The sequence below is a fragment of the Oncorhynchus nerka genome, linkage group LG22 (assembly GCF_034236695.1).
Source record: "Oncorhynchus nerka isolate Pitt River linkage group LG22, Oner_Uvic_2.0, whole genome shotgun sequence".
NCBI lineage: Eukaryota > Metazoa > Chordata > Actinopteri > Salmoniformes > Salmonidae > Oncorhynchus > Oncorhynchus nerka.
Genome location: NC_088417.1, coordinates 68,053,801 through 68,072,426, shown reverse-complemented (window position 1 = coordinate 68,072,426; position 18,626 = coordinate 68,053,801). Strand labels below are relative to the sequence as shown.

Below are 18,626 nucleotides of genomic sequence, written 5' to 3'. Positions count from 1 at the left end.
GATGCAAGATGATTTGCAGTCAGTCTCAACTCACCTCTAAAGTTGGCTGCAATGTCGAACGCGCCCAGTAACTTGGGTCAGGGCAACCAAGGGCTCTATCAAAGGTTATGGACATACTGACAAGATACATGTCTCTAAGCCATAGCCGTGGGGAGTAGCGGTGCTGAGGGGGCTGCAGCACCAAATATTTTCACTGGACCGATATAGACCTCTGCAGCGCATTAATGGAGATTGTAAATGCTGCATATCCGCTAAATCGCAAATGAACCGTTTACATTTCTAGCGAGCAATCTAACGCTTCAGAAATACAGATTGAATTGAGCCCCTAGTCAGTACAAAGTAAACAATCAAATATTATTTTAGCCGCCTCCCGAGTGGCGCAGTGGTCTAAGGCTGTGCCATTAGAGATTCTGGGTTCAGCCTCTGTCGCAGCCGGCCGCAACCAGGAGATCCATGGGGCGGCGCACAATTGGCCCAGCGTCGTCCGGGTTTAGTGGAGGGTTTGTCCGGCATGTCCCATGGCGCACTAGCGGCACCTGTGGCGGGCCGGGCGCATTGCACGGTAGCACGGTCGCCATGTGCATGGTGTTTCCTCCGACACATCGGTGCGGCTGGCATCCGGGTTAAGTGGGCATTGTGTCAAGAAGCAGTGCAGCTTGGTTGGGTTGTGTTTCGGATGACGCAAGGCTCTCGACCTTCACCTCTCCGGAGTCCGTACGGGAGTTGCAGCGATGAGACAAGACTAACTACCAATTGGATAACATGAAAAAGGAGTACAAATATATTTTAGCCAGCCACCACAGCAGGAATAACACATTAAAGAATCGATCATGTCACCAGAATACTACCCTCGATATTTATTGGAAAAGATCAAGATCGCCGTTCACTTTCACCATCCTGTGAAATTAATCATTTTTTTCTTCATCTGTAGCCTAATAAACTGCATGGTTTCCCGAGTCATAGTTGGAGGACCATACACCGTATCATCCCGACTCGCAGTTAACTTCGATATGGTTACTATATCAGTTGCGCATAATTAATTTTACAGACACAAAAATATTTATATGGCATTTTGTCCAACTGTAACAAACTACTTGTTTGATTCACAGCTGTCCTGTTTTTTTTTTATGTGGCATGACTTTCTTTTACCTGCATAAAAACTGGATGGAAACGTGGTTACTGTTACCTCAAGTCATTGTCTTCTGGACATTCCTGGCAACCGTTATGAGAGTTGACCAGTAACTTTGCATAATCATTCCAGGTTGCACTATAATCACTCTCACAGGCTTCAAATCAGCAACACCTTTTATTTTGTTCTCACCCATCCACTTACATGATATTACAAATCAACATCCCAGGTCATGAAATAAATACAGGGATGAAATATTGACTCAGATTACATTTTTTGCAGCAGTCTTCTAATGAGTTGATTAATCAAGGTATGTTCCCATTTGTATACTTTTCAAAGGCCCTCAAGCTACAAACCACTTGAGATGAATCCCACTCAGATCATTATGATCATTTTAGTATTTAACAGGTTAGATGAGCATCATTCAGAGACTACACTACTAGAAAGAAACACATGGTCCAATTATCTTCCTGTCTCAATAGAATTCCATACACATCTGCAAATATATACAGTTTCAATTATTTTAAAATCTCTCACACACACACACACTCATATTTCCAACACTCGACAGGCATCTTAAAGTTCAAGTTCAGAATTAAAAGAACCAGGTAAAAGTTATCAAAAAGTTACTTTCTGAACATGTCCATAGCACACTATAATTCTATTGTAGTACAATAAATATACTAAAACATTTAGGACATTGTAGTTTGGAATAAAGAATTAACTGCTGCATTTGAGGTTTCTCAAGAGAGATATTCATATGATAACCATATGCACATATCTACAAATAAATAAAAGGATCAAAATAAAGTTATTTACAAAAGATCCATGCACGCCAAACATACAATTGACTATGCAATAAATACATTTTTTGCATAGTGGAACTGATGCAGTAAGGGGAAGAAGAAAAAAATTCACCATAGAAGTTGTTGATTGTTAAAAATGTATTCAAAGCTAAGCCATGGTCAATATGGAAGTTGCTCTGAAGCAGACCAGACATCCTCTCCAATGGAACCTGAAGATAAAGCACTTGGCCCATTCCTTCATTGACAAGCACACATGAGGGGGGGTGATGATAATCATGTCTATTTTAATAAACCTCAGCAGTCTTGGAATAGGAAATCCTCTGTCAGGATACACATTAACCCAGATTTTTTTTTTTTTTGACCCATCCAATTGTTTTGAACAGGATGTAGGTTTGTAGAGGGGGACACGCCACTCAGTCATGGAGTAGGTCCCAAATTTTTTATTTTAATTTAATTTTTTACCTTTAACTAGGCAAGTCAGGTAAGAACAAATTGTTATTTACAATGACGGCCTACACCAGCCAAACCCGGATGATGCTGGGCCAATTGTGGGCCGCCCTGTGGGACTCCCAATCATGGCCGGTTGTGATACAGCCTGGATTCGAACCAGGGTGTCTGTAGTGACGCCTCAAGCACTGAGATGCAGCACTCAAGCACTGAGATGGCTGCGCCACTCAGGAACACTTCTAGAGAACAACCCAAATAAACTGCCTGGTTCAAAATTGAACAGAATAGTACAACTGTTTGCTTATTGAGTGAGTTTTTAAAAGTACATTTTTAAAAAGTAAAATGTTAACATTTTCATTTTTCAAATAACAGATACATTTGGTTAAGTATGACCATTCTCCTGGTCGTGTGAACACTGCCTTCAGCTAGATGGAACCTTATAGTTGGGATTATTATTCATTTGACTAAGTTTAATGTTTGGGGAAGAGGATCAAATGGCTTTTCTCCAGAGGCGCAGTTAAAGACCACATACATACATACAACACTTTCAAGTCACCACACATTTCAAACAATCACTAGTTCAAATGGAACCAGCATAGCGGTACAGCCCTACTGATATCACCAAGGGTTCAAAAGACTGAGGGAAGAATCCGTGAAGCACCTAGGCAGGTGCATTAGACAAACGTAACCTGGCGATAAGCTAAACACAAAAGGCAGTGATGAGAATTTGGCCTTGGTGCTTTCCTTCTTTCAATTCAAAAGACGAGCCCTCGGTTTATATCTGACAATAACACATTTCCTGGATTCCCAAAAAGAATAGGTCCATAATATTATAATAAACCTGCATGCATCTTAACCGTGAACTCATGTGGGTCATCTGAGTAAGTGACACTCGAAAAGGCATTTTGAGTCAGTTTACATCCAATGTACTACATGCAGAGACAGACAGAAAGGTTTTGTCTCTACCGAGAGATCCAGTCAGAAGACAGATGGTGCAGGAGGTGTTGCATTCAGCTGAAATAGCATACACCGTGTTTTTCTGTCTGCTTCTAGCTGCACCTCCATCAATGACACCACACTAGGGTCATGTTCAGTAAGGCTCATGGAAATCTGTTCTCATTGGACGAGTTCAGATTGCACCTTCCTGTTTAATTCAGTTTCAATACTGGTTCTACCTACTGAACACAGGATTTATCCTGACAGGATGTGACAAAGCAGAAAAAAAAGGCTTTGTGGATTCCATCTTTTTTTTTATGGAACAATGTAGCCTAATATACTATAGCATGAGAACTGTAGAGAATATTGTGTTCTGTGTTCATTGTAATTTTCTCCATCTATACCGTATCCTGTAAAAAGGAAGCAGAGGCATTTAAGGGGGAAATCCTCTCCACCCTTTCAGCCTTAAAGTCTATTACACGGCTTCAGAAATCAATAACGTCTCACTCCTGGTGAGGAAAATCATTGCTGCATGAGTAACACTGTCTGTCCCCACTCACCCAAAGTACAAAGCACCAGTATATCATATGAGAAGCTATCCCAGTGGAGCACCCAAGAATCAGGCAGCAGCACTGCTCTCGTCTCTTCCTGCAGCTACACCCTACTGGGCATTAGGAAGTAGTCAAGACCTTTCGTTGTCTGACTAAAGTTCTAATTGGTGGGAGGGAGTTCTCTCCCTCGTCTCCCTAACAGGAGACTGCTATAGTTTGTTTATATCTGCTAGGGTAGAAAGCCCCATGTGGCTCCCAAGCTGCTCAAAAAGGGAAAGATAGGAGAGGGAGGCAGAGATGGAAGGTGCATCTAGAGGAGCTGGTGATTGGTGCCGATGGTCGGCGCTCCGTCAGTCATTTCTTTAAGGCTTTTAAAAGAAAAAGAAAGAAAAAAAGGAGGAGGAGGAATTAGAAAAGAGGAGTACTAGATGGAGCTGAGCGTCATAGATTCATCCGGAGGTGCTCGGGACGTTTGGACATCAGGGGGTAGGCCTGCTTCTTGAAGGGGCCACCTGTGGTGGTGTTGCCAGAGGGCTTTTTGATGGGCAGGGGGGCAGACACCTCAGTAGCTTTAGAGCTCACATCCATCTGCTCCACACCAACCTCCATGGGCTGGTCTCCAGACCCAGAGCCCCCAGGGGACAGCAGGGATGAGACTCTAGCTTGGGTGGGGGCCCGGGGCCAGCAGTCCCCCCCAGCAAACTTCACTGGGCTGAGGGAACAGGACATTTGAGTACCGACAGGGGCAAGGTAGACCATTAGAATAGTGACATTTTAACAGTGAGGATAAATCCCAGTAGAAGTGAGTACCAGAATGATACTGGATTCAACAACTGCAGGGCAGGACAACTTCATGTAAAAATGTAAGTTCTACACAAACCTAAAGGAACATGAGACAAAACAAAAAGCACTTACCTCACTGGTGTTCTTGGGCTACCCAGAAACCTTCTTGGTGAGCGGACTTTTTGCTCAAAGGGGAATTTCTCCTTGACGTTTTCAAGCACAGAAGGGGCTACATACGTAAAGCCCTGTGGGAAGGTCACAGGGAAGATTATTATCAGGCTCATCAAGGTCCATTACAACACAGAACAGAGGAGATGAGCAATGACACTCATTAAACTACATCATAAAATGTGGCCAGACAGTCAACGGTTTCCAGTAAAAAATTAAAAAACAGATGCATTACCCATTTCTCGTAAGAACAATCTTTTTTTGTAAAGAAAAAAAACACACAAAAAAAACACTCTAGCTTATGCCTAGACGTGTGCGTGCAGCCATGCACACAGTAAAACACACATGCCCACAAACACGAAACCAAATGGACTGAGCACAGTAAGCAGCCTACCAGGAAGACTTGATTGGCACTTTCACTGAGCGTGGAGTCGTCAGGGCTGTCAACAGGAGTCTGGCTGGTGAACTTGGAGTCAAACTGGCTCACGTCATCAGCTGATTGCTACATTGGAAGGAAAGGAGGAAACCTGTTGACCTCCAGTCTCTGTGGGTCATGGAGGACTTGGGAAGCACAGGTGTTCTTCTTCACAATGAAAATTCTATGAATAAGGAATGATGGCTCACCAGAACAGGCTTGAATGGAGGCTCCACTTTGCGAGCGAGAAGTTCGTCCCATTTAATATGCCTGAAGAATGGGTGGGACTGGAGACGAGAAAAAAGCTACATTAGAGGGTGTCCCTCTTCACCAACATTGTAATAATCCTGCAACAGGTGCCATGTTTTGACTGTATCACCTGAATTTCTGAGGCGTCTCCTGGGCCCGCCCCCAGCCGTAACGAGGCGTTGCGTTTTAGCAGCTGGAACAGAGAGTTATGTTAGTCTGCTCCTTTGTTTTCATTTGACCCGACTTGTGTTACATTTGACAATCAGAAGATGGAGTGTACCTGAAATGCCAGACAAAAATGAATTTATTAAAACTGGAAGAGTTTAACATCTAACACAGTGAAACGCTTACCTTTTTGAGAAGGTCCCTGGCTTCTTGTGTGAGGTAAGGTGGCAAGTTCAATTTACACTTTAAGATTTTGTCAATGGTCTTCTTCCTGTTTTCACCAGTGAATGGTGGCTGTTGAGTAACAAAAAAAGTATGTTCCACAACAATAGCCATAATGTCCCCGAGGTTAAATATCAAAATAATATTCCAAATGTAAAAAGATGTAGTCTTGTATGCAGGCTATATTATGTCTATTTCTTGGAGGAGTTGTACTCACTGCTCCTGTCAGCATGTCATACATGAGAGCTCCCAGGCTCCACCAGTCTACAGCCCGGTTGTGTCCACTCCTCATCAGGATCTCTGGGGCCCTGGAGTGACAGAGGGGAGAGGAATGGGTAGGCCTATCCATTGTGCAACCAAACCCTATACAATGTAGAAGTCAACCAATTATGATTTTTCAATTATTGGAGGACCCCCCAAAAAAATCTGATATCGGCCAATTTTAATCGGTTTCTATTTATAATAATGACAATTACAACAATACTGAATGAACAATGAACACTTATTTTAACTTAATATAATACATCAATAAAATCAATTTAGTCTCAAATCAATAATGAAACATGTTCAATTTGGTTTAAATAATGCAAAAACGAAGTGTTGAAGAAGAAAGTAAAAGTGCAATATGTGCCATGTAAAAAGCTAACGTTTAAGTTCCTTGCTCAGAACATATGAAAGCTGGTGGTTCCTTTTAACATGAGTCTCCAATATTCCCAGGTAAGAAGTTTTAGGTTGTAGTTATTATAGGACTATTTCTCTCTATACAATTTGTATTTCATATACCTTTGACTATTGGATGTTCTAATAGGTACTTTAGTATTGCCAGCCTAATCTCGGGAGTTGATAGGCTTGAAATCATAAACAGTGCAACGCTTGAAGCATTGCGAAAAGCTGCTGGCAAACGCAGGAAAGTGCTGTTTGAATGAATGCTTATGAGCCTGCTGCTGCCTACCATCGCTCAGTCAGACTGCTCTATCAAATCATAGACTTAATTATAATAATACACAGAAATACGAGCCTTAGGTCATTAATATGGACAAATACGGAAACTATCATTTCGAAAACAAAATGTTTATTTTTTCAGTGAAATACGGAACCGTTCCGTGTTTTATCTAACGGGTGGCATCCATAAGTCTAAATATTGCTGTTACATTGCACAACCTTCAATGGTATGTCATAATTATGAAAATTCTGACAAATTAGTTTGCAACAAGCCAAGCGGCCCAAACTGTTGAATATACCCTGACTGCGTGCAATGAACGCAAGAGAAGTGACACAATTTCCCTAGTTTAATATTGCCTGCTAACATGAATTTCTTTTAACTAAATATGCAGGTTTAAAAATATATACTTGTGTATTGATTTTAAGAAAGGCGTTGATGTTTATGGTTAGGTACACATTGGTGCAACGACTGCTTTTTTCACAAATGTGCTTGTTAAATCACCCATTTGGCGATATAGGCTGTGATTCAGGCACCGCATCAATTATATGCAACGCAGGACAAGCTAGATAAACTACTAATAACATCAACCATGTGTAGTTAACTAGTGATTTATGTTAAGATTGATTGTTTTTTTTATAAGATAAGTTTAATGCTAGCTAGCACCTTACCTTGGCTCCTTGCTGCACTCGCATAACAGGTAGTCAGCCTGCCACGCAGTCTCCTCGTTGAGTGCAATGTAAATCGGCCATCAGTGTCCAAAAATGCCGATTACCGATTGTTATGAAAACTTGAAATCGGCCCCAATTAAATCGGCCATTCCGATTAATTGGTCGACCTCTAATACAATGTGCAACCAAACTCATGAATTTCTCCTACCAAGAGTATGTACAGTAGTGGATAAAGAAGTTTACAACAGACTAGGAGGCTGATATTAACTTTTCATTGTTTTAATGATTAGGATCGTGACTTACATGTATTCTATGGTGCCACAGAAAGTGTGAGTAACCGTGCCGTCGTGGATTGATTCTTTACACAGTCCAAAGTCTGTGAGCTTGATGTGACCGTTGTTGTTTAGCATGATGTTTTCTGGCTTCAGGTCTCTGTAGATGATGCCTTTCTGATGCAGGTGTCCCAGAGCCATTGAAATCTCTGCCAGATAGAAGCTGCAGAACAGAAAACAGACATCTATACAGTTACAGGAAGTATGACGAAAGAAATCTATCCGTAAAGCATCAATAGCATTTTGGAAAAATGTATCCTTTCAGATTCGCCTTTCATTGCCCTCTACATTCTAAACCTAAGTGTTGTGCTTCCAACATCCTAACATTTGTCTGCTTCTAAAAATAGATCCAAAACACACCCCTACTGACCTTATGCTATGTAATCAAATCTCACATCTGTTGACACAACATTTGAGTGAGGACTACAGGTTCCAGACACTCATATCTATTCTACACATTTCAGACAGATAGATATCTCCAGCATGACAGATCACTTACCATGCTTTGTCTTCCACAAGGATCCCCTCTCTCTCCAATTGCATAAACAGCTCCCCACCTGCAAATCACAAATACAGCATTTAAATATGCACTATGCAGAAATTGCTCATGGTTGCTAAAATTCTAGTAGTTCGCTTAATTTCAGTTAATGTGAAAAACAAGCAAGTATATCGTAGAAAATCATTGTACCATCTAAACCGTTGTGATATTTTCCATAACCATTTTCAGCTGTTTGAAGCTGGTGTACAAAACTGAAAGTAAAAGACAAAAAACTAAACTTAAGAACAGGAAGTATAGATATAGTGCACATAGAACATATCTACAGCTTCTTAGATTTGCTTTCGATGCAAATGACAGCTCTATAACTGACATTTCTATGTGAATTTGGTCAGGTCACCCAAAAAGTTACATATTGCAGCTTTATTTTAACTTAGGCCATTGTGTGTATGTTACGCTGTGTTGTGTGGTTTGTGTGTCTGTATGATGTGTGTGCGCCCACACAGTGCCCCAGCCACTCACCCGAGTGGTACTCCAGAATTAGGTAGAGTACAGCTTGCCACCTGTCTGGAAGGCGTAGTTGCAAGGGTGTATGTATGCATGCGTGTGTGTATGTGTATATATATATAAATAAAAAGGTGTGTGTGTATATATATATATATATATAAATAAATAAAAAGGTGTGTGTGTGTGTGTGCGTGCACACACCGTGCCCCAGCCGCTCACCAGAAAGGTACTCCAGGATGAGGTACAGCTTGCCCCCTGTCTGGAAGGCATAGATGAGGTCCACTATGAATGGGTGCTTCACCTCCTCCAGGATGTTCCTCTCTGCCTTGGTGTGTGCCGTGTCCTTAGCGTTACGCACTATCATCGCCTGGAGGCATCAAACAAGGCGTGGATTGTCAAGCACTGTCAGCATTATAACAATGGTAGCACTTTACATTTACAGCAGATAATAAAGGGGAAATAACCTGGTTAGAGTATGGTAACAAGTTATTCACTCCAAATGAAATATTATAGAAAAATAGAGTACATTGTTTGTCAAGCAGGACACACTATGGTAGGTAACGGACAACAGGTTTGCGACGGTCTGAAAACATAACAAAAACCTAAAGGAAATGTTAATTTGCCATCTGGTTTCGATGATTATTTCTCTGCGCTCCCCTTTTCCCCAGCCCAATGAAAGAAAGTAAAGGAACGCCTCTGCTCTGAGCCATGTCATTAATGCCGTTATTGTTGCCCTCAGGTCCAGAACACGTGCAAATCTTTTGCTCAAAGAAATCCAAAACATTCAAACTATTTCAGCTGTCGCGAACAATACTAGATCTGTTTCAGTTGGATAAAGCCTGAGCCCAGTGGCAGAGCCAGAAGCCACAGTATGAGAGCAGAGCAGTCGGTCATGAGCGTGAGGCTCTGCTGCCTGCCGTGCTACAGAGCCACTTACAACATGCACACAGTGCTGGGTTCTGACATGGCCGGTTAAGTTCACCATGCTAAACACCAGTGCTGGGGCAAGTCTGCTGCTTTTCAACAGTGTTACACTAGCATATATACACCCTTATGTTATACTAGGGAAATTGTGTTTCCATAGCTAGGGCTGACACTGAGGACTTGTGAAAAGCAGAATCAACAAACTATGCATAATCAAACCAGTTGCTTTGTGAGAAGGTGTTAAAGTTCAGTTAGCCAATTGTTATGTAAATGCAAGCTGAAAAGTACCAGGGGCTTTACTTTGACCACAAGTGAGAGCAGGTCCGCCAGAGCCATGGCCCATGGAAACAGAAAAGTCAGCCTTTTCGTTCAAACTCTGGGGTAAATCCTGTATGTAAAAGCCATATGAGCTTCCAAGATGTGAGGGAAAGAGGGGACCCTGGTGTTTTATTTGGCAGTGATGATAGCTGCTGGTTAAGAGCTCTTAGCTCCTGCATGGTAGCAACAGTAAATACTGGCTTATAAAAAAAATATAAACAGAACCATTATTACCGAAACCTCTAAGGCTTCTGGGAAAAATTGGTGGATTCTGGGGCCAAGATGCAAACCAGACGGGCAGTCATCAATTTCAGAAAGGATGCAGAGCAGATGGAAAGAAACTGTGGAGAACAAACAGACCTGAGGTTTAATGGGAAGTCATTTTAGTTTTTTTTGTTATGGGTTAGGTTAGGCGGCCTCTTTTCTGACTGCATGGCTAAATTAATTCACCTGTGTATTCAGTACACTACTGTAACAACTTGGGTCAGTGTCCAATCTGGGCTCATCGTCATGTCAATGGAAATCCTTAAGAGAATAAATCTTAAAAGAATAAATAACACAGACCTTAAGTGTGCAGTTCCTTAGGGGCAAACGAGAGAACAGAAGATAAGTATCTCAACGTCATGAGAATCCAAACAGCCCACCTTCTTCAAGACCTTCATGGCGAAAATCTTTCCCGAAGTGGCACCCGACACCTTACGAACTTGAAAAACCTGAATGTGATAGGGGGAAAGTCAAACCATGAATTTATGCTCTCTATTCTAAGGAGAAGACGTGAATGAATACTTGAACAAGTCATAGGGTGAAGAGGGATAGCTCACCTTTCCATAGCCTCCTTTTCCTAAAACCCGGAGTAACTCAAAGCATTCCGGACGAATCTGCTCCGTTCCTTTGTTGACGCTGTCTTCAGAGATTTCAAACTTTTCACAGTCGTCCATGTTACTTTAAAATACATTTAAAAAGACAACCATTGAAACATAATTTGACATAAAATGAATTTCAGCCAGTTGAATCTACCCAAATGACAAACCAGAAGGTTAGATTAAAGATGGAATCTGCAGTAGGGGAAAACAGTCCTGCCTGCACAAGCAATCTATCGACTAAAATCACTCATGGTCCTTTATCTGTTCATCAAGCGTACAACATCATAAAAGTGGTCAAAGGTCTTTCTGTAGTTAACAAAAAATGTATTACACCGATTATTAATCCCTTTAGGGCAATTAGATTGACACCTGTGCCCAAACAATAAAACATAGAATTGCATGTCAAAGAAGCACCCTGTTGTCAAAGATGTTGTGGTGAGTGTGCCACATTAGCTAGTGCTAAAATATACAGGCTGAACCTGTGGTAAATACCCACAATTCGAAACCGCTGCATTGCTCCGTGCATTCGCTCATTTGGTTCTGGCAAAAAAAAGAAGAAAAAAAGAGAACAATTTAACAACAGGATTGATCTTTCTCCATCAGTAAACAACTTCAAAAATATACCTGTTCCAGTGATTATTCAGACGGGACTTTTTTGACTGCATCACACACACAGTCTTGTGAGACTGCTGAAAAAAAGCAAACGATTCTAAAATTAAAGATGTACGAAAGAGTAGCTAGAACAACTTGTTTCACTTGTCCACATCCAACGATGCCGAAATCTGATCAGAGGTCAAGTGGTTTCATAGCTATAGTAATATGTCAATGCGTAACGTTATATCCGTTAACGTTAGCTATGTTTTGACAATCCAACTAAGAATGGATCTTTTATTGAGAAGACAGATGGCTAGGCCTATAGAGCTGGTTAGTTTAGCTTGCCACCAACGTTAAGTCCGCCCTTGGTTCAGCTACCTAATAATAGTTAGTTACTATAATATTAATTAGCTAGCTACCTTCTTTCTTACTTACTTACTAACGTTAATAGCTAAGTTAACTAGTTATATATTAGCGGATGTAAGCGTGGGTTATTTTGGACTTGCCACGCACGACTAGCTAACCAGCTGATATGTTTAAGTTATTGACAAAGACAGTCTTAAGCTTCTGACTAACATCAGATTCTTTACTGCAGACGAGTTAGTTTGCGCCTCCCTTCTTCACTAGTAGCTAACGATAGTAGCTAACTGGTTCATGCCAAGGTCGGAAGCTAAAGGAAACTAGCTAGCTAGTAATGTTTTGCTGGGTGGCTAGCTAATTATTGTACAGTAGCTGGCTACTTACCCCATCCCCGAGTTCATCATCAGACACATTTTCGTCCGCCTGATCCAAATCAATGTCGAATACCCCCGCCATTGCGTTTGCTTGGTCCCTCTCTCTCACTCAGTCCGAAATAAAGTATCAACTTCTCCACTGCCTCGTGGAAATACACCTCACCGACATAACCGGCTACAGTAAATAGAACCCATGTGAGTAGCAGTACCGCTAGCTACCGGCAACACGCAATTTAAAAAACAAAGCCCAGTGTTGAGCACGCGCACTGCTGAAATGAGATAGTAGCTGAGTAGCTTTAATAGTAGCCCAATGTCCATGATGCCCCATACTTTTTCCTTAAATGATTTCGCCCGTTTAAACGTGTCATATTTGATCGTATGTTATCCTTTAGTAGTTTCAAAGTGATGTTTGTGTAATATGGCTCAGAAATGAGCTATGATGATGATATTGTAGTCAGTCAAAATCTAATAAAATGTTATTGGTCACATACACATATGTAGCATATGTTATTGCGGGTGTAGAGAAATGCTTGTGTTCCTTGCAACAACAGTGCAGTAGTATCCAACAATTCACAACATTACACACAAATCTAAAATAATGGAATTAATAAATATATACAAATTTGGCCCATGGACTGCCTGGTATATTTTTTTGCCACAACAGGTATGAGTGCACTATGAAAAAACGTTCACAGGCTTTTGTGTATTCTCACTTGGTTAATTGTGATCTTAGGGTCTTTTGTGATCTAACCTGTAACCAGACTAACTGTTTGTGTGCAGATACCCGTTACTGGCAGTAGGTGGCAGTGAAAACAAAGCAATCCTTCTTCGTGTTTCACCCCATTTGGACCTCTGAGTCTTGCAGTGATCGTAAGTGCCAACAGGGGACGCCCATATAGGGTGTTACCAAATATGTGGAATAACCCACATAAATGTTCACAGTCACCTTGTGTTGAGGTGGTGTGAGAATTATATGATGTGATGTTTCACATATAGCATCACCATTCCTGTGATGATGACTCATGACTGGGAGCATTTATTCAACACACACACACACACACACACAAAACCCCACCTTACTTCTACTCAGTGCCATATCTCTGTGAAACCTGTGGTCCTAGATCAAAGGGACTGTGTTTCAAGTTGAACGTTTTGTTATTAGTCGTATGTACGGTATACACATGGAATACGTAGTCCAACAAAATGCTGACTTGCAGGTTCCTTCTCCACAATGCAAACAACAGTAAGAAATAGTCAAATATAAAAAGACAAATATAAAGTCAATGGCAGTAGAATATATATATATATTTTTGCATATATATATAATATATGGAGGTGACAATTTATAGTTCAATATTTACACATGTATAGGGGAAGGGGGATGGGGTAAGTGTATAAATTGAGCAATATAATACGAGTCTTCTGGTAGTAGAAGTTGTGATGTGTGTGTAGCATGAATGTATATAATATATGTGTGTGTCTATGTCTGTGTGGGTATGTGCATGAGGGAGTGTATGTGTGCTAATGAGGGGCGAATCAGACCAGGTGGTCAGTCCAGTTCAAAAGTTCAGTCCAGTTCAAGTGTTCAGCGGTCTGATGGCTTGTGGATAGAAACGGTCTCTGAGCCTGTTGGTATCAGTCCTCGTGCTTCAGCTTGTGGCTGGGGTGTGTGGGGTCCTTGATGTGTGTATGTGTGTGTGTGTGTGTGTGTGTGTGTATACATATATATATATACACGGAATATACAAAACATTAAGAACACCTGCTCTTTCCATGACATAAACTGACTAGGTGAATACAGGTGAACGCTATGATCGCTTATTGATATCACTTGTTAAACCTACTTCAATCCATGTAGATGAAGGGGAGGAGAAAGGCTAAACATATTTTTTTCAGCCTTGAGACAATTGAGACATGGATTATGGATGTGTGCCATTCAGAGGGTAAACGGGCAAGACACAAGATGTAATTGCATTTTAACGGGGTATGGTAGTAGGTCCCACGAAAAGTACTTCCAGCCAACTTGACACAACTGTGGGAAGCATGGGAGTCAACATGGGCCAGCATCCCTGTGAATTGCTTTGTAGAGTCCCATGCCCCAATGAACTGAGGCTGTTCTGAGGGCAAAAGAGGGGGGTGCAATTCAATATTAGGAAGCTGTTCCTAATGTTTGGTATACACAGTGTATAATGTATAACCTTCAATTACAACACTCTCTGCCTTGCACATGAAGATGTTTTATTCATTAGTGATTCCTGTGTGTAACTGAGACACCTGAGTGATATGCATTCTTTGGCCTAGGCTGTTGGTGCAGGGCAGGGAGAAAGAAAGGAATTAAAAGGAATGAGAGGAAGGGAGGAAATGAGAGAGAAAGGGGAGACAAACATGGACAAATGAATAGACAATATTGTTTTTATTCATGGCCATAGAGAAAGACTGTGGGTATGTATTTGGCTGCAGATGACTTTAGATGTTTTTATTCATGGCCATAGAGAGAGACTGTGGGTATGTATTTGGCTGCAGATGACTTTAGATGTTTTTATTCATGGCCATAGAGAGAGACTGTGGGTATGTATTTGGCTGCAGATGACTTTAGATGTTTTTATTCATGGCCATAGAGAGAGACTGTGGGTATGTATTTGGCTGCAGATGACTTTAGATGTTTTTATTCATGGCCATAGAGAGAGACTGTGGGTATGTATTTGGCTGCAGATGACTTTAGATGTTTTTATTCATGGCCATAGAGAGAGACTGTGGGTATGTATTTGGCTGCATATTACTTTAGATGATGGTGGCAGATAGAAGCATGCTTGATCTGTAAGTAACAAATGAGCCTATTGGCTCCCTTCTCTCTTCCTCACAGCATGAAACCACAGGAATAGATTCAAAAAGGGGCTTTCTGGTTTTGATGTGTTGAAAGAGAGACAACACATTTACTTGCAAATGACTGCAAAGGGCAATTTCCAAAATATCTTCAAAGAAGTTGAGAGAACGGGAAAAAGTTGGGCGTTAATTATTGGCTCTTACATGGTTATGTTGTCGGTTTCTTCCCTTAAATAATCATCACGGAAACATGGTAGTGCTTTTTCCAAAGAAAAGTAACTGCAAGGGGGCACTCTTTTGTTATGTATTAGTCAGTGACAGGATAACAATCACAAAACATGAAATGATTACAGTTATGTAATCTGTGAATTGGAGTGAATAGAATGTGGTGTGATGAACAGTAGATTTGAACAACGGGACAGAGCAGGACAGGTTGTGCCAGCCAGGTGATTACTAGGGTGTGTCTGTTCTCTTCTGTATGCTCACAGTTCACACATACACACACACACTCTATATCCTGCTGACATTGCCACCTGGCTGGCTTTTGCGGTTAGGTTAAGGGTGAGGCACTCTGCCACACTGGCAATGGCGTGGGTAGGCAGAGGACTGGAAGCTGTTGCTCAAACTGCCCATATCTGACCAAAGGTCAAATAGAATCAGAATTTTAGGAAAACTAAATCCTAACCACTATTGGTCAAATAGTCAAAACTCTAAATAACAAATAATTAAGCAGCAGCAGTAAAATATCAAGTGAGGCGATATACAGGGGGTACCAGTAAAGAGTCAATGTGGAGGCTATATACAGGAGGTACCAGTAAAGAGTCAATGTGGAGGCTATATACAGGGGGTACTGGTACAGAGTCAATGTGGAGGCTATATACAGGAGGTACCAGTAAAGAGTCAATGTGGAGACTATATACAGGGGTACTGGTACAGAGTCAATGTGGAGGCTATATACAGGAGGTACCAGTAAAGAGTCAATGTGGAGACTATATACAGGAGGTACTGGTACAGAGTCAATGTGGAGGCTATATACAGGGGGTACCAGTAAAGAGTCAATGTGGAGACTATATACAGGGGAGGCTATATACCAGTAAAGAGTCAATGTGGAGGCTATATACAGGGGTACTGGTACCAGTAAAGAGTCAATGTGAGTCAATGAGGCTATATACAGGGGTACTGGTACAGAGTCAATGTGGAGGCTATATACAGGAGGTACCAGTAAAGAGTCAATGTGGAGACTATATACAGGAGGTACTGGTACAGAGTCAATGTGGAGGCTATATACAGGGGGTACCAGTAAAGAGTCAATGTGGAGACTATATACAGGGGGTACCAGTAAAGAGTCAATGTGGAGGCGATATACAGGGGGTACCAGTAAAGAGTCAATGTGGAGGCTATATACAGGGGGTACCGGTAAAGAGTCAATGTGGAGGCTATATACAGGAGGTACTGGTACAGAGTCAATGTGGAGGCTATATACAGGGGGTACTGGTACAGAGTCAATGTGGAGGCTATATACAGGGGGTACCAGTACAGAGTCAATGTGGAGACTATATACAGGGGGTACCGGTAAAGAGTCAATGTGGAGGCTATATACAGGGAGTACCAGTAAAGAGTCAATGTGGAGGCGATATACAGGGGGTACCAGTAAAGAGTCAATGTGGAGGCTATATACAGGGGGTACCAGTAAAGAGTCAATGTGGAGGCTATATACAGGGGGTACCAGTACAGAGTCAATGTGGAGACTATATACAGGGGGTACCGGTAAAGAGTCAATGTGGAGGCTATATACAGGGGGTACCAGTAAAGAGTCAATGTGGAGGCGATATACAGGGGGTACCAGTACAGAGTCAATGTGGAGACTATATACAGGGGGTACCAGTACAGAGTCAATGTGGAGACTATATACAGGGGGTACCAGTACAGAGTCAATGTGGAGGCTATATACAGGGGGTACCAGTAAAGAGTCAATGTGGAGGCGATATACAGGGGGTACTGGTACAGAGTCAATGTGGAGACTATATACAGGGGGTACCAGTACAGAGTCAATGTGGAGACTATATACAGGGGTACCAGTACAGAGTCAATGTGGAGGCTATATACAGGGGGTACCAGTACAGAGTCAATGTGGAGGCTATATACAGGGGTACCAGTACAGAGTCAATGTGGAGACTATATACAGGGGTACCAGTACAGAGTCAATGTGGAGGCTATATACAGGGGTACCAGTAAAGAGTCAATGTGGAGGCGATATACAGGGGGTACTGGTACAGAGTCAATGTGGAGACTATATACAGGGGGTACCAGTACAGAGTCAATGTGGAGGCGATATACAGGGGTTACCGGTACAGAGTCAATGTGGAGACTATATACAGGGGGTACCAGTACAGAGTCAATGTGGAGGCTATATACAGGGGGTACCGGTAAAGAGTCAATGTGGAGACTATATACAGGGGGTACCGGTAAAGAGTCAATGTGGAGGCTATATACAGGGGGTACCAGTACAGAGTCAATGTGGAGACTATATACAGGGGGTACCGGTAAAGAGTCAATGTGGAGGCTATATACAGGGGGTACCAGTAAAGAGTCAATGTGGAGGCGATATACAGGGGGTACCAGTACAGAGTCAATGTGGAGACTATATACAGGGGGTACCAGTACAGAGTCAATGTGGAGACTATATACAGGGGGTACCAGTACAGAGTCAATGTGGAGGCTATATACAGGGGGTACCAGTAAAGAGTCAATGTGGAGGCGATATACAGGGGGTACTGGTACAGAGTCAATGTGGAGACTATATACAGGGGGTACCAGTACAGAGTCAATGTGGAGACTATATACAGGGGGTACCAGTACAGAGTCAATGTGGAGGCTATATACAGGGGGTACCAGTACAGAGTCAATGTGGAGGCTATATACAGGGGGTACCAGTACAGAGTCAATGTGGAGACTATATACAGGGGGTACCAGTACAGAGTCAATGTGGAGGCTATATACAGGGGGTACCAGTAAAGAGTCAATGTGGAGGCGATATACAGGGGGTACTGGTACAGAGTCAATGTGGAGACTATATACAGGGGGTACCAGTACAGAGTCAATGTGGAGGCGATATACAGGGGGTACCGGTACAGAGTCAATGTGGAGGCGATATACAGGGGGTACCGGTAAAGAGTCAATGTGGAGGCGATATACAGGGGGTACCGGTAAAGAGTCAATGTGGAGACTATATACAGGGGGTACCAGTACAGAGTCAATGTGGAGGCGATATACAGGGGGTACCGGTACAGAGTCAATGTGGAGGCGATATACAGGGGGTACCGGTAAAGAGTCAATGTGGAGGCGATATACAGGGGGTACCAGTACAGAGTCAATGTGGAGGCGATATACAGGGGGTACCAGTAAAGAGTCAATGTGCGGGGGCACCGGTTAGTCGAGGTAATTGAGGTAATATGTACATGTAGGTTAAAGTGACTATGCATAGATTATAAACAGAGAGTAGCAGCAGCGTAAAAGAGAGGTCTGGGTAGCCCTTTGATTAGCTATTCAGGAG

At 42.1% G+C, this 18,626-nt stretch overlaps 1 protein-coding gene across 3 annotated transcripts; it reads right to left on the bottom strand.

Annotated features, from left to right (window-relative positions):
* Positions 1-1,287: 1,287 nt before the first annotated feature.
* On the bottom strand, positions 1,288-12,533 carry LOC115105539 (ribosomal protein S6 kinase beta-1-like). 3 transcript variants are annotated; one of them, XM_065007341.1, is made up of 14 exons: positions 12,261-12,533; positions 11,419-11,462; positions 10,881-11,001; positions 10,704-10,772; positions 9,019-9,184; positions 8,314-8,371; positions 7,786-7,977; positions 6,089-6,179; positions 5,836-5,943; positions 5,615-5,677; positions 5,445-5,522; positions 5,215-5,322; positions 4,785-4,897; positions 1,288-4,581 (listed from the first exon to the last, which is right to left on the bottom strand). In XM_065007341.1, the coding sequence occupies exons 1-14, from the start codon at positions 12,330-12,332 to the stop codon at positions 4,311-4,313; spliced, it is 1,554 nt and encodes a 517-aa protein (XP_064863413.1). In that variant the 5' UTR covers positions 12,333-12,533; the 3' UTR covers positions 1,288-4,310. The 3 variants fall into 3 exon arrangements, with proteins under 3 accessions (XP_064863413.1, XP_029483564.1, XP_064863414.1); XM_029627704.2 differs by having other exon boundaries at positions 9,037-9,184; positions 12,261-12,528; XM_065007342.1 differs by lacking the exons at positions 10,704-10,772; positions 10,881-11,001; positions 11,419-11,462; positions 12,261-12,533 and adding an exon at positions 10,624-10,691.
* Between the last annotated feature and the right edge of the window lie 6,093 nt (positions 12,534-18,626).

Coding starts and splice junctions, on each gene's coding strand:
- LOC115105539 (XM_065007341.1), bottom strand. CDS start 12,332: ATGGCGGGGGTATTCGACATTGATTTGGATCAGGCGGACGAAAATGTG. Junction 5,678..5,835: donor CCAGGGACCTTCTCAAAAAG/GTAAGCGTTTCA, acceptor TCTCTGTTCCAG/CTGCTAAAACGCAACGCCTC. Junction 5,323..5,444: donor CTCCATTCAAGCCTGTTCTG/GTGAGCCATCAT, acceptor CTTCCAATGTAG/CAATCAGCTGATGACGTGAG.